A 17,500-nucleotide genomic window follows, 5' to 3' on the forward strand; every position below is an offset into this window, starting at 1 on the left:
AGGGGGGGGAGGAGGGGGGAGGAGGTGTGCTGGACCCACCTCCATACCTCACCCCATTCTGTCTCTTGCTGTCTGCCTGCCTGCCTTTCTCTCTCTCACTCATTCTCTCTCTCTCACTCATTCTCTCTCTCTCTCTCCCTCATTCTCTCTCTCCCTCATTCTCTCTCTCTCCCTCAGTCTCTCGCTCTCTCTCATGCTCTCTCTCTCTCACACGCTCTCTCTCTCCCTCAGTCTCTCTCTCCCTCAGTCTCTCTCTCCCTCAGTCTCTCTCTCCCTCTCTCTCACGCTCTCTCTCTCTCACACGCTCTCTCTCACACGCTCTCTCACTCGCTCTCTCAATCTTACTCTCTCTCCCTCATTTTCTCTCACGCTCTCTCTCTCACGCTCTCTCTCTCACGCTCTCTCTCTCACGCTCTCTCTCTCACGCTCTCTCTCTCTCGCTCCCTTTCTCTCGCTCCCTTTCTCTCGCTCCCTTTCTCTCGCTCCCTTTCTCTCGCTCCCTCTCTCGCTCCCTCTCTCACGCTCCCTCTCTCACGCTCCCTCTCTCACGCTCCCTCTCTCACGCTCCCTCTCTCTCTCTCTCTCTCTCTCTCTCTCCCCCTCTCTCACACACTCTCTCTCTCTCTCTCGCTGTCTTATTCCTATGCGCACACACTCATATTCTTGCGCTCCTTCAATTTCTTTATTTCTCTACTGCATTTTCACACACTCTCTCTCTCGTTCCCGCACGCACTCGCGCTCTCTCTCTCTCTCTCTCTCTCGGTCTCGTTCCCGTGCGCGTGCTCTCGCTGTCATTCTCATTCATGCTCCCTTGATTTATTTCTTTCTCCATAGCACTTTCACATTCTCGCGCTCGGTGGGAGGTAATCTGGAATGTTAGGCCTGCTGTATTATTGTCACATATACCGAGGTACAGTGAAAAGTTGTGTGTTGCCTGCAGTACTGGCAGATCATTCCCCACAAACTACGTTAGGGCGACAGAGCAGAGTGAGGAATACTGCACTGCTGCAGCACACAACGGGCACAGAGAGCGGGATCAACATTAAATTTAATCTTGGACAGGTTCGCTCAGGACTCTGATAACAGCGGGCAAGAAGCACGGTCCTCTGGAAGTGGAGTCCCAGGTAGACAGGGCAGTGGGGAAGGGTTTAGACACACTGGCCTTCATCAGTCCGGGCACTGAGCGTCGACGTTGGGACGTTGTCGCCGTTATCCAGCACGTTGGTGAATCCGCGCTGGGAGTGTTGGGTTTGGGATTGGTCACCCCCTCCCCCACAGGAAGGATGTTATTAAACAGGAAAGGGAGGGGGGAGAGGGGGGAGAAATGTACAGGGATGTTGCCGGGACCCGAGGGTCTGAGTTACCGGGAGAGGTCGGACAAGCGAGGGCTGTTTCCGTTAGAGACTGAGAGGGGGAGGGGAGGGGTGTCAGATCGCGAGGGGCGTGGGCAGGGTGGAGGCGCTCAGTCTTTCTCCCCAGGGTCGGGGGGGGACTAAGAGGGGCATCGGATTAAGGTCGGAGACTCGCCAACTTTAAGGGCATTTTAAATGGGCATTGGATGGATGTGTGGGTGAGAATGGAATAGTGTAGGATAGAGGGGCTTCAGATTGGTTCCACAGGCCAGCACAACATAGAGGGGCCGAAGGGCCTGTGCTGCGCTGGAGTGTTCCATGTTCGAGGGGACAGAACAACAGGGAACCCAAAGGGGGGGCTTCTATACCCAGGGAGTGGTGCGGGTGTGGGAGGAGCTGCCAGAGGGAAGTGGTTGATGGGGGCTACATTGACCACATTGGACAAAGGATGAGAAGGGTGTGGGGTCACCTGCTGGGAAATGGGGGCGAGCGCAGGGGAGGGGGTGGACATGGTGGGTCAGCACAGACCGGCGTGGGCCGTAGGGACTGTCTCCGTGCAGCGGGACTCCGTGACCATGCGTGGCTAGTCTGGAATCTGTCGTTTGAAACCCGTGTGTCCTGTCTCTGCCCGCTGGGAGATATGGGACCGGGGGAGGGGGAAGGGGGGGGGCTAGGAGGCCTTCCGAGGTGGTGAGGGGGTCCGGGGCAGGGAGCGGCCTGTCAGAAACGTAACCGCGACCTCTCGCCCTCACAGATTTCTCCGACCGGATCAGCAAGGCCAGGAGAACCGGATACGAATCTGGCGATTACGAGATCGTGAGTCTTAACGCTCGGGGTTGGGTCGGGGGGAGGTGCTGCCAAGTGGGCGTGGCCCCTTGAGCCTGGCCCTGAACACACTCACCCACCCCCCCTCCCCTTCGCCACCTTGTCTCCCTCCCTCCCTCGTGCAGCCCCCTCACCGCCCCTTTCGTAAACTTAACCGCCTCATCGGCTCGCCGAACGGTGGGATCTGCCTGAGGGGGGCCGAACGGCCTCCAGTTTCAACACTCCCCACCCCAGGCCAGTCGCGAAACCAGGAGCCTCGCAGCCTCCTCCTGTCCTGTCCGAGCAACCTGCCCATCTTCCTCGCCGGAGCCCTCGCCCCTCTGATGAGCTTCTAGCTCGGGGGGGGGGGTATCGGAGCTCTCCCTGAGCTGCTGTCCGGCGGAGGAGCTGTATCCGCTCTGCTGGAAAGGTAGAAGGGCGGGTGGGCCAGGAGCAGGGAAATTGGGGAGGGCACACTCAGACATTTGTGTCAGCGCGGACCAGTTTACGTCGAAGAGTCTGTCTCCATGCTGCAGGACTCTGTCTACGTCCACGAGCTCCAATCCCCGCCCCCTCCCACGGCAACTGCTCAAAGCTAAACCTAAAAACTCGGCTAAGAAGCAACAAGCCTGCTGTGTCAGAACGGGCCACACCCAGCCAGGCTGCTGGTATTGTTCCAACTTTTTTTGGTTTCGTTTTAAACAAAGGCCTCACAAGTTTCCTACATCCGTTTCCGCGAGTCTCACTCAGTCTCCCCTTTCAGGCCAAACCACAGGGCAATACGAACCCTCTTACAGTCGCAGGGACGTCTGTGGTGCACGGGTGTGACGTCTCATGGAATGGTGCCTTTTAAACCCCCTGCTCCCTGTCCTTTTTGGGATATTGCGCTCCCAGATTGGGCCTCATCATAAACTAATTCCAGCCCCCTCCCATTCTCTCTGTCTCTCGTGCTTTTGCTCCAGTCTGTCTCTCCTCCCAACCGCCACCTCGCCACGCACCCCGGTGACTCAACCTTTCCACTTTTGGGAGGGGTCTCCTCTCTCTGTGTCTCCTCTCTCTCAATATGTCTCCTCTCTCTCTCTCGCTGTATCCTATCTATCTCTCTCTCTCTCTCTCTCTCTCTCTCTCTCCCCCCTCCCCCCCGTCTCCACTCTCTCTCTCTCTCTCTACCCCTTCTCTCTGTCTGTCTCGCGCCCTCTGTCTGTCTCGCGCGCCCTCTCTCTCTCTCTCTCACGCACTCGCTCTCTCTCTCGCACGCGCTCTCTCTTTCTCTCGCACGCGCTCTCTCGCTCTCGCTCTCTCGCACGCTCTCGCTCTCTCTCTCTCCCTCTCTCTCGTTCTCTCTCTCTTGCACGCTCTCTCTCTCACATGCTCTCTCTCTCACATGCTTACGCTCTCGCTCGTGCTCTCTCTCGCTCTCTCTCTCGCTCTCTCTCTTGCGCGCTCTCTCTCTCACACGCTCTCGCTCTCTCTCGCACGCTCTCGCTCTCTCTCTCTCTCTCGCGCTCTCACTCTCGCGCTCTCTCGCTCTCGCTCTTGCTCTACCCTTCCCTCGCGGTTCCAAACACACGCCCCCCCCCCCCCCCCACTGCCTCTGTCCATTCTGTGTGTGACGTTTTAACCCCCACCGTGTGTCTCTCTCTTTCCTTTTCCTGTTGGCGAGCAGCTGGCGGAGGGATGTGGCACCAAGGAGAGTCCGCAGCAGAAATACCAACGCCTGCTGCACGAGCTAATGGAGCTCTCTGACGAGGTCGAGCAGATAAAGGTGAGGAGTCCCGGGGGGACCCCCTCCACCCCCTCCAGCCCCCTACACCCCCTCCCTATCTCTGTGTGTGTTACCCCCTCCAGCCCCCTACACCCCCTCCCTATCTCTGTGTGTGCCACCCACCCCCAGCCCCCTACACCCCCTCCATATCTCTGTGTGTGTCACCCCCTCCAGCCCCCTACTCCCCCCTCCCTATCTCAGTGTGATAATTCCATTGAACGTCAATGGGGCGATGTTAGATTCTCTCCTTTAGTGGGAAAGGGACAGAGATAAGCTGCAGAGCTGGGCCGAGAGGTGGCAGATGGAGTTTAATGTGGAAAAGGTGATTCACTTTGGACGGAGTAACAGGAATGCAGAGTACCGGGCTAATGGTAAGGTTCTTGGTGGTGTAGATGAGCAGAGAGATCTCGGTGTCCAGGTACACAGATCCCTGAAAGTTGCCCCCCTCCCCAGGTTGACAGGGTTGGTTAAGAAGGCGTACGGTGTGTTAGCTTTTATCGGGAGTTTCGGAGCCCCGGGGTCATGCTGCAGCTGTACAAAACCCTGGGGTGCGGCCGCACTCGGGGTATCGTGTCCGGTTCTGGTCACCACGTTACAGGGAGGAGGTGGAAGCTCTGGGAAGGGGGCAGAGGGGATTTACCGGGACGTTGCCCTGGGATGGAGGGAAGGTCTCACGAGGAAAGGCTGAGGGAGCTGAGGCTGTTCTCGTTAGAGAGAAGGCGGCTGAGGGGGGACTGAGTTGAGACCTATAAGAGAATCCGAGGGTTGGAGAGGGTGGGCAGGGAGAGCCTTTTCCCTCGGACAGTGAGGGCTAACACGAGGGGACACAGCTTTAAACTGAGGGGTGGTAGATACAGGACAGATGTTAGAGGTAGTGTCCTTACTCAGAGAGTAGGAGGGGGTGTGGAACACAACAGGAGGGGACTGGCCAACGTTAAACGGGCATTAGATAGACATATGGACGGGAATAGGTTAGATGGGCTTCAGATTGGTTCCACAGGTCAGCACCACATCGAGGGGCCGAATGGCCTGTACTGTTCTGGAATGTTCTGTGTTGTATATCGGGGAGGTGGTGGTGGTGCGTCCGATGCAGCTCACTGTCCATGCCCTGCCCTGCCACCCGCAGGTCTCTGTGAAGGAGTCAGCAGCCGAGGAGAAGCTGACCCCAGTCACCTTGGCGAACCAGGTGGCTGGGCTGAAGAGGCATCTGATGTCCCTGCAACTCGAGCAGGTCCTGGGTCCGGACGCTACCATTGACCTGACTGACCCAGAGGGAGCGCTGGCCAAGTACGTATCCTCATCCCGCCCCCTGCTGCAGGGTGGACCATGGTGCCTGCCCGCTCTCAACGCCCACTTCCTCACGCTCTCCCGCCCGCGCCCACTCCCTTGTGCACCCAGCAACACACACACGCACGCACCAACACGCACGCACCAACACGTGCACACACACACACGCACCGGCACACACGCACTGACACACGCACACACACCAATACATGGACACGTACCGACGCACGGACACGCATGCACTGACACACAGACACACATGCACCGACACACACATGCACACACTGACACACAGACATGCACCAACACACGCGCACACACATGGACATGCACTGACGCGTGCGCACACACGCACCAATACACGGACATGCACGCACATGCACCGACAAACGCACATACGCACACATTAACACACACGTGCCCCAGCACACACGGACACGTACCGGCACACGCACCGATACACACACATGCACCGACAGGCGCATACGCACATGCACTAACACGCGCGTGGGCACACGCACCGACGCACGTGCACACATGCACCAGCGCACGCGCGCAAACACACTGACACATGCACATGCACCAATAGATGGATACGTACTGCACGCACACACAAACATATGCACTGACACACGGGCACACATACACTGACACACGCACCAACACTCGCACACATGCACAAGCACCGACACGCACACACCGACACGCACACACCGACACCAATACACACGCACATGCACCAACACACACGCACGCGCATACGCATCGACACGCACACGCACAGACACACTGACACGCATCGACACACGTGCACACACAGCGACACACGCACCAACGCATGGACACGCGCACCAATACACACACACGCACCGACACGCGCATACGCACACGCACCGACGCACGTGCGCACGCACGCAAACACACCGACACATGCACACGCACCAATACATGGCTACGTACTGACACGCACACACAAACACATGCACGGACACAAATACACTGACACACGCACCAACATGCACACACACACCGACACATGGACACGCACCGACACGCACACACCGAACAACAGACACACACCAACACCCACGCACATGCACCAACACACGCGCGCACACACGCACACGCACCGACACATGCGCACACATACCAACGTGCACATGCAGATACATGCAGATACGCGCACACGCAAATACGCACACCCACCAACTTTCATGCCTCCACCGACACACACAGACACAGGCTCGTAGGCGCACACACACACACACCCCCACAGTGTATTGTGTTGTGGACACTCTGTGACTGATTTGCTGACCCCATTCCCACTCTCTCCGTGTGTGCCTGTTGACGTTCCCTCTGATCCTCCAGCGAAGGAGAGAAGCAACTCCTCCGATGCCTAAACACTGCTCATTCTCTTTTTCTCGTCCCTCCCTCTGTCAGGCGCCTGCTCACACAACTCGACATGACCAGGAGCAGGAAGGAGGGAGGGTCACCAGCTGGGAGAGAGGCCGGGCAGGTCGGGAATGCCAGCACCGTCACATATGAGCTTTATTACCGGCCGGAACAGACACGGTTCACCCAGGCAGCCAAGGTAAGGTGGCTCTGAATGTCCCGGGTCTCAGTGATGGAGCGGGGAGGCTCAGGGATACCTACCGTTGGATCACAACTGTATTTATCGCCTGTCTCTGTCTCTCTCTCTCTCTCTCTCTCTCTCTCTCTCTCTCCTCCCTTCTCCGTCTCTCTTTCTCTCTCCACCGCATTTCTCTCTCTCTCTCTCTCTCTCTCTCTCTCCCCCTCTCTCTCTCACTCTCTCCCTCCCTCTCTCTCACTCTCACTCTCTCTTTCCCCCCTCTGCGTGTCTCTGTCGCTCTTGGTCTCCACATCTGCGTCTCTCACTCACACTCTCTCTCACCTCTGCATCTCTCTCTTTCTCCCTCCTGCAGCTCTCTCGCTCCCTACATCTGCATCTCTCACTCTCTCTCTCTTTCCCTGCCACCACGTGTCTCTCTCTCTCTCTCTCTTTCCTCAGTGTCTCTCTCACTCTCCACATCTGCGTCTTTCACTCTCTCTCCCCCACTCTCTGCATCTCTCTCTCTCTCTCTCTCTCTACCCCCCATGTGTCTCTACCTTTCTCTCTGTGTATATGCGTGTCTCTGTCTCTCTCTCTCTCTCTCTCTTTGTCTCTTCCCTCTCTCCTCAGTATTTGTCTATTTGTCTCCCCATCTTTCCCCCGTCCAGTCTCCAATGTGTTTCTCTACCAGCCCTCCCTCTCTCTCTCTCTCTCCCCCTGTTCCTCTCTCTATCTGTCTCTCTCTCTGTATTTGTCTCTGTCTGTGCCTCTCTTGTTCCTCTCGGCCGGTCTCTGTCTGTCTCTCTTGTGTGCGTCTCTCTCACACTCACCTCTCTCTCTCTCTCTCTCTCTCTCTCTCTCTCTCTCTCTCTCTCCCTCACTGTCCCTCTGTGTTGTCGATTTCAGGCTGTGTTCTCACGGTTCCCAGACATTGACACTGATGAGTAATTTCCTGATTTTAGTTTAATGAGCTTGTTAGGAGGCAGCAGCGGGTCAGGAGTGATACAGCTGGCTAAGGAAGCTGTGCAGAGGTGACAAACACTGATGACAGAGCGACTGTTTGTGTGTCGTATGATGCTCTCCTTAAAGTAGTGGGGTCTTCGTGCTGCTCTCTGTGTGTGGGGGGGGTGGGGAAGGGGGCGATCATCTTCCGGTCTGTCTTCCAACCCAATGTCCCCGAGAGCTCTGCACCAAACCCCCACCCCCGGGCAGCACGTTTATTGTCGTTCAGAAGGACAGGCAGTTATCTCTGTGATGAGTGACTGCGGGAAGGAGAGAGGGGGGGGGGGGGGGGGGGGGAGATGGTAACACATGCTTTCTTGGTTCCCACAGAGAGAGGGGAGGGGAGGGGAGCACACGCAGGCTGAAGGTGGGAGGGCGGACGGATTCACAGCAGCCCCTCCCCGGACCCCCAACAGGAGATTGAACCCCGTCCTCCTCTGTGATGGTCGAACAGGTGGACCCTCTGGGCTGCTCCTCAGCCGTCACTGTGAGAGGGTTGGAGGGCATGAGCAGGGCTTGGTCTCGCTGCGATTGTGCAGGGGGAGGACACACCTGCAGGATTGTGTCTGCGTGAGTGTGTGTGTGTGTGAGAGAGAGTCTGTGTCGGTGTGTGTGTGTGAGAGAGTGTGTGTGTGTGTGTCTGTGTGTGTGTGTGAGAGAGTGTCTGTGTGTGTGTGTGAGAGAGAGTCTGTGTGTGTGTGTGTGAGAGAGAGTCTGTGTGTGTGTGTGAGAGAGTGTCTGTGTGTGTGTGTGAGAGAGAGTCTGTGTGTGTGTGTGTGAGAGAGAGTCTGTGTGTGTGTGTGTGTGAGAGAGAGTCTGTGTGTGTGTGTGTGTGAGAGAGAGTCTGTGTGTGTGTGAGAGAGAGTCTGTGTGTGTGTGAGAGAGAGTCTGTGTGTGTGTGTGTGTGAGAGAGAGTCTGTGTGTGTGTGTGTGTGAGAGAGAGTCTGTGTGTGTGTGTGTGAGAGAGAGAGTCTGTGTGTGTGTGTGTGTGAGAGAGAGAGTCTGTGTCGGTGTGTGTGTGTGTGTGAGAGAGAGTCTGTGTCGGTGTGTGTGTGTGTGTGTGTGAGAGAGAGAGTCTGTGTCTGTGTGTGAAAGAGAGTGCGTATGTGTGCGAGAGAGTGTGTGTGTTTGTGTGTGTGTGGGAGTGTGTGTGTGTGTGTGTGTGGGAGTGTGTGTGTGTGTGTGTGGGAGTGTGAGGGAGAGTGCGTGTGTGTGTGTGGGAGAGTGCGTGTGTGTGGGAGAGTGCGTGTGTGTGGGAGAGTGCGTGTGTGTGGGAGAGTGCGTGTGTGTGGGAGTGCGTGTGTGTGTGTGAGGGAGAGTGCGTGTGTGTGTGAGGGAGAGTGCGTGTGTGGTGTGTGTGTGTGGGAGTGCGTGTGTGTGTGTGTGTGTCGTGTGTGGGAGTGCGTGTGTGTGTGTGTGGTGTGTGTGTGTGTGGGAGTGCGTGTGTGTGTGGTGTGTGTGTGTGGTGTGTGGTGTGTGTGTGTGTGTGTGGTGTGTGTGTGTGTGGGAGTGCGTGTGTGTGTGTGTGTGTGTGTGTGTGTGTGTGTGTGTGTGTGTGTGGGAGTGCGTGTGTGTGTGTGTGTGTGTGTGTGTGTGTGTGTGTGTGTGTGGGAGTGCGTGTGTGTACATACAGGGTTTCCCTTTCTGAGGAATGATGCTTCTGTGACGGAGGGAGGGAGGGAGAGCAGCGAAGGGTTTCCCAGACTGACCCCTGGGGTTGGGCAGGACTGACGGACAGAGAGAGAGACTGGATTGGTTCATACGGTATTCACCGGGAGTGTAGAGAATATGGGGGCGAGGGCGATCGCACAGAAACCTGTAAAATTCTACCAGGACTAGAGTGGGGAGGGGCGAGCAGGAAGGATGTTCCCAGGGAAAGGGGAGGGGAGTCACACTCTAATGGGCAGTAATGTGTTCACCCAGAGAATGGGGTTGGTGGCAGTGTGGAGGGGGGGGGGGTGGGTTATTTATTTAGATGTAATTGTGAGGTGATCTCAAGTGCAGTAGCACACTGCAAAGTGCACGCAATTGCCATTATTGAATCCCTACAATGTGGGAGCAGGCCATTCTGCCCATTCAGTCCATACTGACCCTCTGAAGAGCATCCCACCCAGGCACACCCTCCTACCCAATCCCTGCAGCTATCTCAGCCAATCCCACCCTAACCTGCACATCCCTGGGCACTACGGGACAATTTAGCACGGCCAATCCCACCCTAACCTGTACATCCCTGGGCACTACGGGACAATTTAGCACGGCCAATCCCACCCTAACCTGCACATCCCTGGGCACTACAGGGACCATTTAGCACGGCCAATCCCACCCTAACCTGTACATCCCTGGGCACTACGGGGACAATTTAGCACGGCCAATCCCACCCTAACCTGCACATCCCTGTGCAATACAGGACAATTTAGCACGGCCAATCCCACCCTAACCTGCACATTCCTGGGCACTACGGGGACCATTTAGCACGGCCAATCCTACGTTAACCTGCAAGTCTTTAGACAGTGGGGGAAACCAGAGCACCCGGAAGAAACCTCACGCAGACACTTAGCGGGGAGAACGTCCAAACTTCATCCGTTGCCCGAGGTTGTGATCCTCTGCGCCTTGAGGCTGCCGTGCTGATCCCTGAGAAATCGTGCCACCGTTCTCCACCGCCAACTTGGGAAATGAGCAGAACCATCGCTGTAAAATTAAAGACTGTGGTACGCAGTGAAAACGAGGTGGGATGGGGGATAGAAAAGCATTTGTTATTTGTTTTTCGGAGGGAACCCTGTTTTCTAACACTCTCTCCCTCTCTCTTTGCCCCCCCGACGTCAGGTCGCGGAACTAGAGAAACGCTTGGCTGAACTGGAGATGGCAGTGGGCATGGATTCTGAGAGACAGGTATGAGGGGTTCTGTCTATAATCCGATTGGGGTGGGGAGGGGATCGCGAGTGCTGAGGGACTGATAGATTAAACCGTCCTGAGAGTTTGTAGGCGTTCGCAGGATGCAAATGAGGCAGACCCAACTAATTTCAAAAAATTTATTTCTTGTCTCTCTCTCTCTGTGTCTCTCTCTCTCTCTCTCTGTGTGTCTCTCTCTCTGTCTCTCTCTGTCTCTCTCTGTCTCTCTCTCTCTCTCTCTCTCTCTGTCTCTCTGTCTCTCTCTCTCTCTGTCTCTCTCTCTCTCTCTCTGTCTCTCTCTCTCTATCTCTCTCTCTCTATCTCTTGCTGTCTGTCTCTCTCTCTGTCTCTGTCTCTGTCTCTGTCTCTCTCTGTCTCTGTCTGTCTGTCTCTCTCTCTCTGTCTCTGTCTCTGTCTCTCTCTGTCTCTCTCTCTCTCTCTCTCTCTCTCTCTCTCTCTCTCTCTCTCTCTCTCTCTCATCACAGAACCCTCTGACCATAGGACTGCAGGGCTCCTGTCTGATGGTAAGCACGTAGCGTCTATCTCCTTCAGACCACAGGGTCTGTTTCCGTGCTGTCCGGCTGGAGTAAGGGAGTATAGAGGGGCTTAGGTTGAGGGTGAGAGGGCATAGGGACCAGAGGGGCAACTTTTTCACCCAGAGGTCGGTGCGTGTGTGTGGAACGAGTTGCCAGGGGGACGTGGTGGGGGCTGGTACAGCGACGATGTTTAATAGGTGTCTGAATCGGGATGTGAACAGGAAGGGGTCAGAATGATGTTCTGTGTCACTCCAACGCTCACGTCGGGTGTAACCCGCTGCAGATATTCCCATTCTGAGGTGGGACGAGGAGCTGGAGTGGGGGGGTGTAGAACCTGTGTGGATGGCACATTGGCTCCGGTTACCAAGTTCGAACCCAGCCTTTAGCATCTGTCTCTCTGAGTGGAGTTTCCCCCCACACTGTGTCTGCGTGGGTTTCCTCTGGGTACTCCAGTTTCCTCCCACACTGCACAGATGTGCAGGTTAGGGTGGGATTGGCCGTGCTAAATTGTCCCCGTAGTGCCCAGGGATGTGCAGGTTAGGGTGGGATTGGCCGGGCTAAATTGTCCCCGTAGTGTTTAGGATGTGCAGGTTAGGTGCATTAGTCATGGGTAAACGTTGAGTAAGCGGGTCAGGGGAATGGGTTATTCTTCAGAGGGTCGGTGTGGACTCGTTGGGCCGAATGGCTTGTGTCGCACTGTAGGGCTTTAAAAAAAAATCCGAAGAACCCCCGGATGTACGAAGGTTAATGTCTCTCTTGTTCTTTCTATCTCTCTGTGTCACCTCCTCCTCCCCGTGGGGAAATCTCCCTGCCTCCCACCAGGACACCCTGGAGGTTCTACAGAGCAAAGTGTGTACTTTGGACCCAGCCATACTGGACCAGGTGGAGGCCCGATTGCAGGTAAACCCATCACGAGGTTGTGGGATAGAATACCTGTGGAGGCAGGAGGGTCGGATTTGGTGTTTGTATAGTGCTGGGGGCGGGAGAAGAAGTATTGCGTGGTCCCTTTAAAAGACCGTGTGCTTTTTTCCTACACAATGAATGTCTGTGGGCAGCAGCTGAGGGGGTACGCAGAGAACCCCGAACTGAAACGTTTTGTATCAACAGGCCACGCAACTGTTTTTAACCCAGACGACGGACTTTTGAATTCATCCAATCAATTTGAACCAGGGCACTCAGAAAACAAACACCAATTCAATTTAAATCTGACGGTTCTGACAAGACAAAGGCCGATCCTACTGTAAGAAATATCGATATGTCATCGCGGGTATAAAAAGGAAGGGGCAATTAGACAAAGAACCCAGAGCCACCTGCCATTCGTCAGAGCTAACGGTCCTCAGCTCTCAAGAGAGAATCATTGGCTCTGACAGCCTCATCTATATCACCATCTAAATGATAACAGTACCAGCAGCAGAACTAGTTAATATTCCTGATGGAAGAATCGACGGAGGAGGCACAGAACGTTCTGGAAGACACATGACCTGGCTGTAATTTCGGGAGACTGAATTCTATATATTTTTTAGTATTAAGTGGGACTTGTATTTATTGGAACAGCATACCATTAGAATCCTGTTTTATGGGGGAGTAGTTAGTAGTTAGAAGGGGTTTGTTAATAGTTTAGTGAATTTATAAGAGGTGTACAGCACGGAAACAGACCCTTCGGTCCAACCCGTCCATGCTGACCCAGATATCCCAACCCAATCTAGTCCCCACCTGCCAGCACCCGCCCCATATCCCTCCAAACCCTTCCTATTCATATACCCATCCAAATGCCTCTTAAATGTTGTCATTGTACCAGCCCCCACCCCTTCCTCTGGCAGCTCATTCCATACACGTACCACCCTCTGTGTGAAAACGTTGCCCCTTAGGTCTCTTTTATATCTTCCCCCTCTCACCCTAAACCTATGCCCTCTAGTTCTGGACTCCCCCCACCCCAGGGGGGAAAAGACTTTGCCTATTTATCCTATCCATGCCCCTCATAATTTTGTAAACCTCTATAAGGTCACCCCTCAGCCTCTGACACTCCAGGGAAAATAGCCCCAGCCTGTCCAGCCTTTCCCTGTAGCTCAGATCCTCCAACCCTGGCAACATCCTTGTCAATCTTTTCTGAACCCTTTCAAGTTTGCAACATCTTTCCGATAGGAAGGAGACCAGAATTGCACACGATATTCCAACAGCGGCCTAACCAATGTCCTGTACAGCCACAACATGACATCCCCAACAATGACTGCAGATGCTGGAAACCAGATTCTGGGTCAGTGGTGCTGGAAGAGCACAGCAGTTCAGGCAGCATCCGAGGAGCAGCGACATCGACGTGTCGGGCAAAAGCCCTTCATCAGGAGTACAAACAGAGTGCCTGAAGGGTGGACTCCTGTACTCAATACTCTGACCAATAAAGGAAAGCATACCAAGCCCCTCCTTCACTATCCTATCCACCTGCGACTCCACTTTCAAGGAGCTATGACCCTGCACTCCAAGGTCTCTGTGTTCACCAACACTCCCCCAGGACCTTCCCGTTAAGTATTTGTTCACTGTTAGAGTTCGGTAAATAAACCGTGACTTGTTGATGTTAAAGTGAGGGTCGGGGATTTCTCATAAGTAACCACGCGAAGGGGCTGAGAAAGCATGTCTTCCCTCACTCCCCACCCCCCCCCCCTCCCCCCCATTTACAGACGACAGGGAGAGGCGCTCCTCTTTGGGTGTTTCAGTTCTCGGCAGAGAGGGGGGTGTGGGGAGGGTCACCCTCCACATTGTAACAACTCCCCAGAGGGGCTGGGGAGTGGGTGAGTAAGGTCCACCTGTGGGTCAGGAGCTCCCTCCCAGAACCTGCTGCAGGAGCCACCCACCGCACCACCTGGGGGGGCGAGAGAGAGAGAGAGAGCCCTGTCTTCTGGAAGAGGGAGGGAGGGTGGGGTGTGGAAGTGAGGGGGCGGTGGTCTCTGGGGAGGGCGTGGTTAGCGCAGAGCTCCTGCTTCGTGACCTGGCCCTGCTGTTCCCCTGCGACAGGCTCGGGGCTGGGCAGGGCGGAGGGGGCCGAGTGGCCTCCTGCTATCCCCGTGTAAGAGAGAGCGAGGTGCTCCCCCTCCCCTTCCCCCACCCCCCCATCCAGCTGGTCTGCCCTCACCGCTCTACTCTCTCTTTTTGTTCCCCACCCAGAGCGTCCTCGGCAAACTGAACGAAATCGCCAAGCACAAGGCCACGACCGAAGAGGCAGAGACTCAGAGCAAGGTGAGAGACTCGACTCTCTGTCTCTCTCTCTGTCTGTCTGTGTCTCTCTCTCTCTCTCTGTCTCTGTCTGTCTCCCTCTGTCTCTGTCTCTCTGTGTGTGTCTGTCTCTCTCTCTCTCTCTCTCTCTCTCTCTGTCTGTCTCCCTCTGTCTCTGTCTCTCTGTGTGTGTCTGTCTCTCTCTCTCTCTCTCTCTCTCTCTCTGTCTGTCTCTCTCTGTCTCTGTCTCTCTCTGTGTGTGTGTGTCTCTCTCTCTCTGTCTGTCTCTCTCTCTGTCTCTCTCTCTGTCTGTCTGTCTCTCTCTGTCTGTCTCTCTCTCTGTCTCTCTCTGTCTCTGTGTCTCTCTCTCTCCTTCTCTCTGTCTCTCTGTCTCTCTCTGTCTCTCTCTCTCTCTCTGTCTCTTTGTCTCTGTGTCTCTCTCTCTCTCTCTCTCTGTCTCTCTCTCTCTCTGTCTCTCTCTCTCTGTGTCTCTCTCTGTCTCTCTCTCTGTCTCTCTCTCTCTCCTTCTCTCTGTCTGTGTCTCTCTCTGTCTGTGTCTCTCTCTGTCTCTCTGTCTCTGTGTCTCTCTGTCTCTCTGTCTCTCTCTCTCTCTCTCTGTCTCTCTCTCTCTCTCTCTCTCTCTCTCTCTCTCTATCTCTCCCTCTCCCTCCCCCTCCTTGTCTCTCTGTTCCCTCTCTCTCTCTCCCCCGCCCCCCCCTCCCCCCGGGCCTGATGGCTGTATGAGCTGCCCTCCTTACTGTCTCCCTGGACCCTCCCCCAGATCGCCCAGTTGTATAACCTGGTGCAGCAGTGGGAGAGCACAGCAATGACCCTGCCCCAGGTGGTGGACAGACTGGTGGCTGTGAAGGATCTACATGAACAAGGTAAGGACACACTCGCTCGCACACTCACACTCTCACTCTCACACACACACTCTCTCACTCTCACACTCACTCACTCACACACACACTCTGACACACATACTCTCACTCTCTCACACACACTCTCACACTCATACACACACGCGCACATGCACACACTCTCTCACACGCTCACACTCTCTCTCACACACTCTCACTCTCTCACACACACACACACACACACACACACACACACACACACACACACACACACACTCACTCACTCATTCTCTCTCTCTCTCTCTCTTTCTCACACACACTTTTTCTCTCTCTCTCTCTCACTCACACGCAAACACACAATTTCACTCGCGCGTGCGCGCGCTCTTTCTCTCTCTCTCTCTTTTTCTCTCCCCCTCCCCTCCCCTCCCCTCACCCACCCACACTCACTCTCTCACACCCCCACACTTACTCTCATACACAAACATACAGCCCACCCCTACTCACCCACCCAAGCCCTAACCCCATCCGAATCCTTCACAATCCCACTGTCCCCTCCCTGCACCTTCCTACAGAACCCCACTCCCCACAAAACTTCCGCTGTGACCTCCCTGTCCCTCCAAATTCCCCACTACCCCGCCCCCTGTGAATACTAACTCTGTTGACAGTCCGATTGCAGTTCAGGGTGTGCAAGGTGGGGCGCAAACAGGGTGGGTGTCTGGGTGTGTGCGTGCGAGAGAGAGAGTGTCTGTCTGTCTGTGTGTGTGTGAGAGAGAGAGAGAGAATGTCTGGGTGTGTGAGAGAGAGCGAGAGAGTGTCTGTGTGTGTGTGTGTGAGAGAGTATGTGAGAGAGAGAGTGTGTGTGTGTGAGAGAAAATGTCTGTGTGTGTGAGAGAGAGAGCGCGAGAGAGTGTGACGGTGTGTGCGCGAGAGAGTGTGTGTGTGTGTATGCGTGGGGATGTGTGTGCGCGCGCGAGAGCGAGTGTCTGTGTGTGCGCGCGCGTGCAAGAGCGAGTGTGTCTGTGAGGGGGGCTGTGTGCGTGCGTGCGAGAGAGAGAGAGTGTGTCTGTGTGGGTGAGTGTTAGAGCGAGTGAGTGTGTGGGTGTGTGCGCGCGAGAGAGAGTGTGTGTGTGAAAGAGAGAATGTCTGTGTGTGTGTGAGAGAGCGAGTGAGTGTGTGTGTGTGAAAGAGAGAGTCTATGTGTGTGGGTGTGTGTATGCGCGCGCGAGAGAGAGTGTCTGTGTGTGTGAGAGAGAGGGAGAGAGAGTGTGTCGGTGTGTGTGTGGAGGGGGGGTGTGGGGGTGCAGCGTGGAGGAGAGTGTGGACAGACTGTGTTAACTCTCTCTCTCTCTCTGTGTCCCCCTCCCCCCCCCCCCTCTCTGTCCCTCTCCCCCTGACCCCCCCATCCCCCAGCTATGCAGTTTGGTCAGTTGCTGACCCACCTAGACACCACCCAGCAGATGATCACAGGTACCCTGAAGGACAACATGGCTCTGTTAACACAGGTACGGACCTCTCAGTACAGAGGGTGGGGGGAGAGTGGGACCCCGGGGGAAGGGGGTGTTGTGGACCTGCTGGACCCGAATGGTTTGCTCCCAGCGAGTGCTTCCCTCTCCCTGACCCCGTCTGCCCATCGCCAATGCCCCACTTCCCTCTCTCTCCCCCTCTCCTTCTCCCCCTCCCGCACCTTCCCCCTCTGACACCTCCCCCTCTCCCTCTCGGTCTCCCTCTGACATCCTTCCCTCTCCTCTCTGTCTGTCTGTCTCTCTCTCTCTCTCTCTCTCTCTCTCTCTCCCCCCCCCCCGACACCCTCCCCCTCTCCCCCCTCTCTCTCTCTCTCTCTCACTTTCACTCTTTTTCTTTCTCTCACTCTCGCTCCCTCTCTCATTCGCTCTCTCTCTCATTTGCTCTCTCTCGCTCCTCTCTCTCTCTCGCTCCTCTCTCTCTCTCTCTCTCTCTCTCCCCCGACACTCTCCCCCCCTCCCCCCTCTCTCTCTCTCTCTCTCTCTCCCCCCCCCCTCTTTCCCCCTCTCTCTCTCTCTCTCTCTCTCTCTCTCTATATCTATCTCTCCCTCCCTCTCTCTCTCTCTCTGACTCTCTTCCCCCACTCCCACCAAACTCCTTCCTACCCTGCCTCTCTCCTTCCGAGCCCTTGTCCCCTTCTACGTGGAGATTCTGTGGATCCGTCTGGCTCTCCCCGGGGCCCGGGGCCCGGAGCCGTTACCTCGGCCCCT

The 17,500-nt window shown here is 55.6% G+C and overlaps 1 protein-coding gene across 1 annotated transcript in view; it reads left to right on the plus strand.

The window, feature by feature from the left end:
* Positions 1–17,500, plus strand: part of dctn2 (dynactin 2 (p50)) — a 31,184-nt gene that overhangs the window by 10,299 nt on the left and 3,385 nt on the right. The window contains exons 5-14 of the mRNA XM_060822883.1: positions 2,107–2,168; positions 3,823–3,921; positions 5,048–5,208; positions 6,649–6,799; positions 10,604–10,669; positions 11,155–11,193; positions 12,028–12,105; positions 14,362–14,433; positions 15,191–15,293; positions 16,680–16,771. Of these exons, the coding sequence (XP_060678866.1) occupies positions 2,107–2,168; positions 3,823–3,921; positions 5,048–5,208; positions 6,649–6,799; positions 10,604–10,669; positions 11,155–11,193; positions 12,028–12,105; positions 14,362–14,433; positions 15,191–15,293; positions 16,680–16,771 (923 nt within the window). The remainder of the gene's footprint in view (positions 1–2,106; positions 2,169–3,822; positions 3,922–5,047; positions 5,209–6,648; positions 6,800–10,603; positions 10,670–11,154; positions 11,194–12,027; positions 12,106–14,361; positions 14,434–15,190; positions 15,294–16,679; positions 16,772–17,500) is intronic.

This window comes from Hemiscyllium ocellatum, unplaced genomic scaffold, assembly GCF_020745735.1.
Source record: "Hemiscyllium ocellatum isolate sHemOce1 unplaced genomic scaffold, sHemOce1.pat.X.cur. scaffold_2558_pat_ctg1, whole genome shotgun sequence".
Classification (NCBI taxonomy): domain Eukaryota; kingdom Metazoa; phylum Chordata; class Chondrichthyes; order Orectolobiformes; family Hemiscylliidae; genus Hemiscyllium; species Hemiscyllium ocellatum.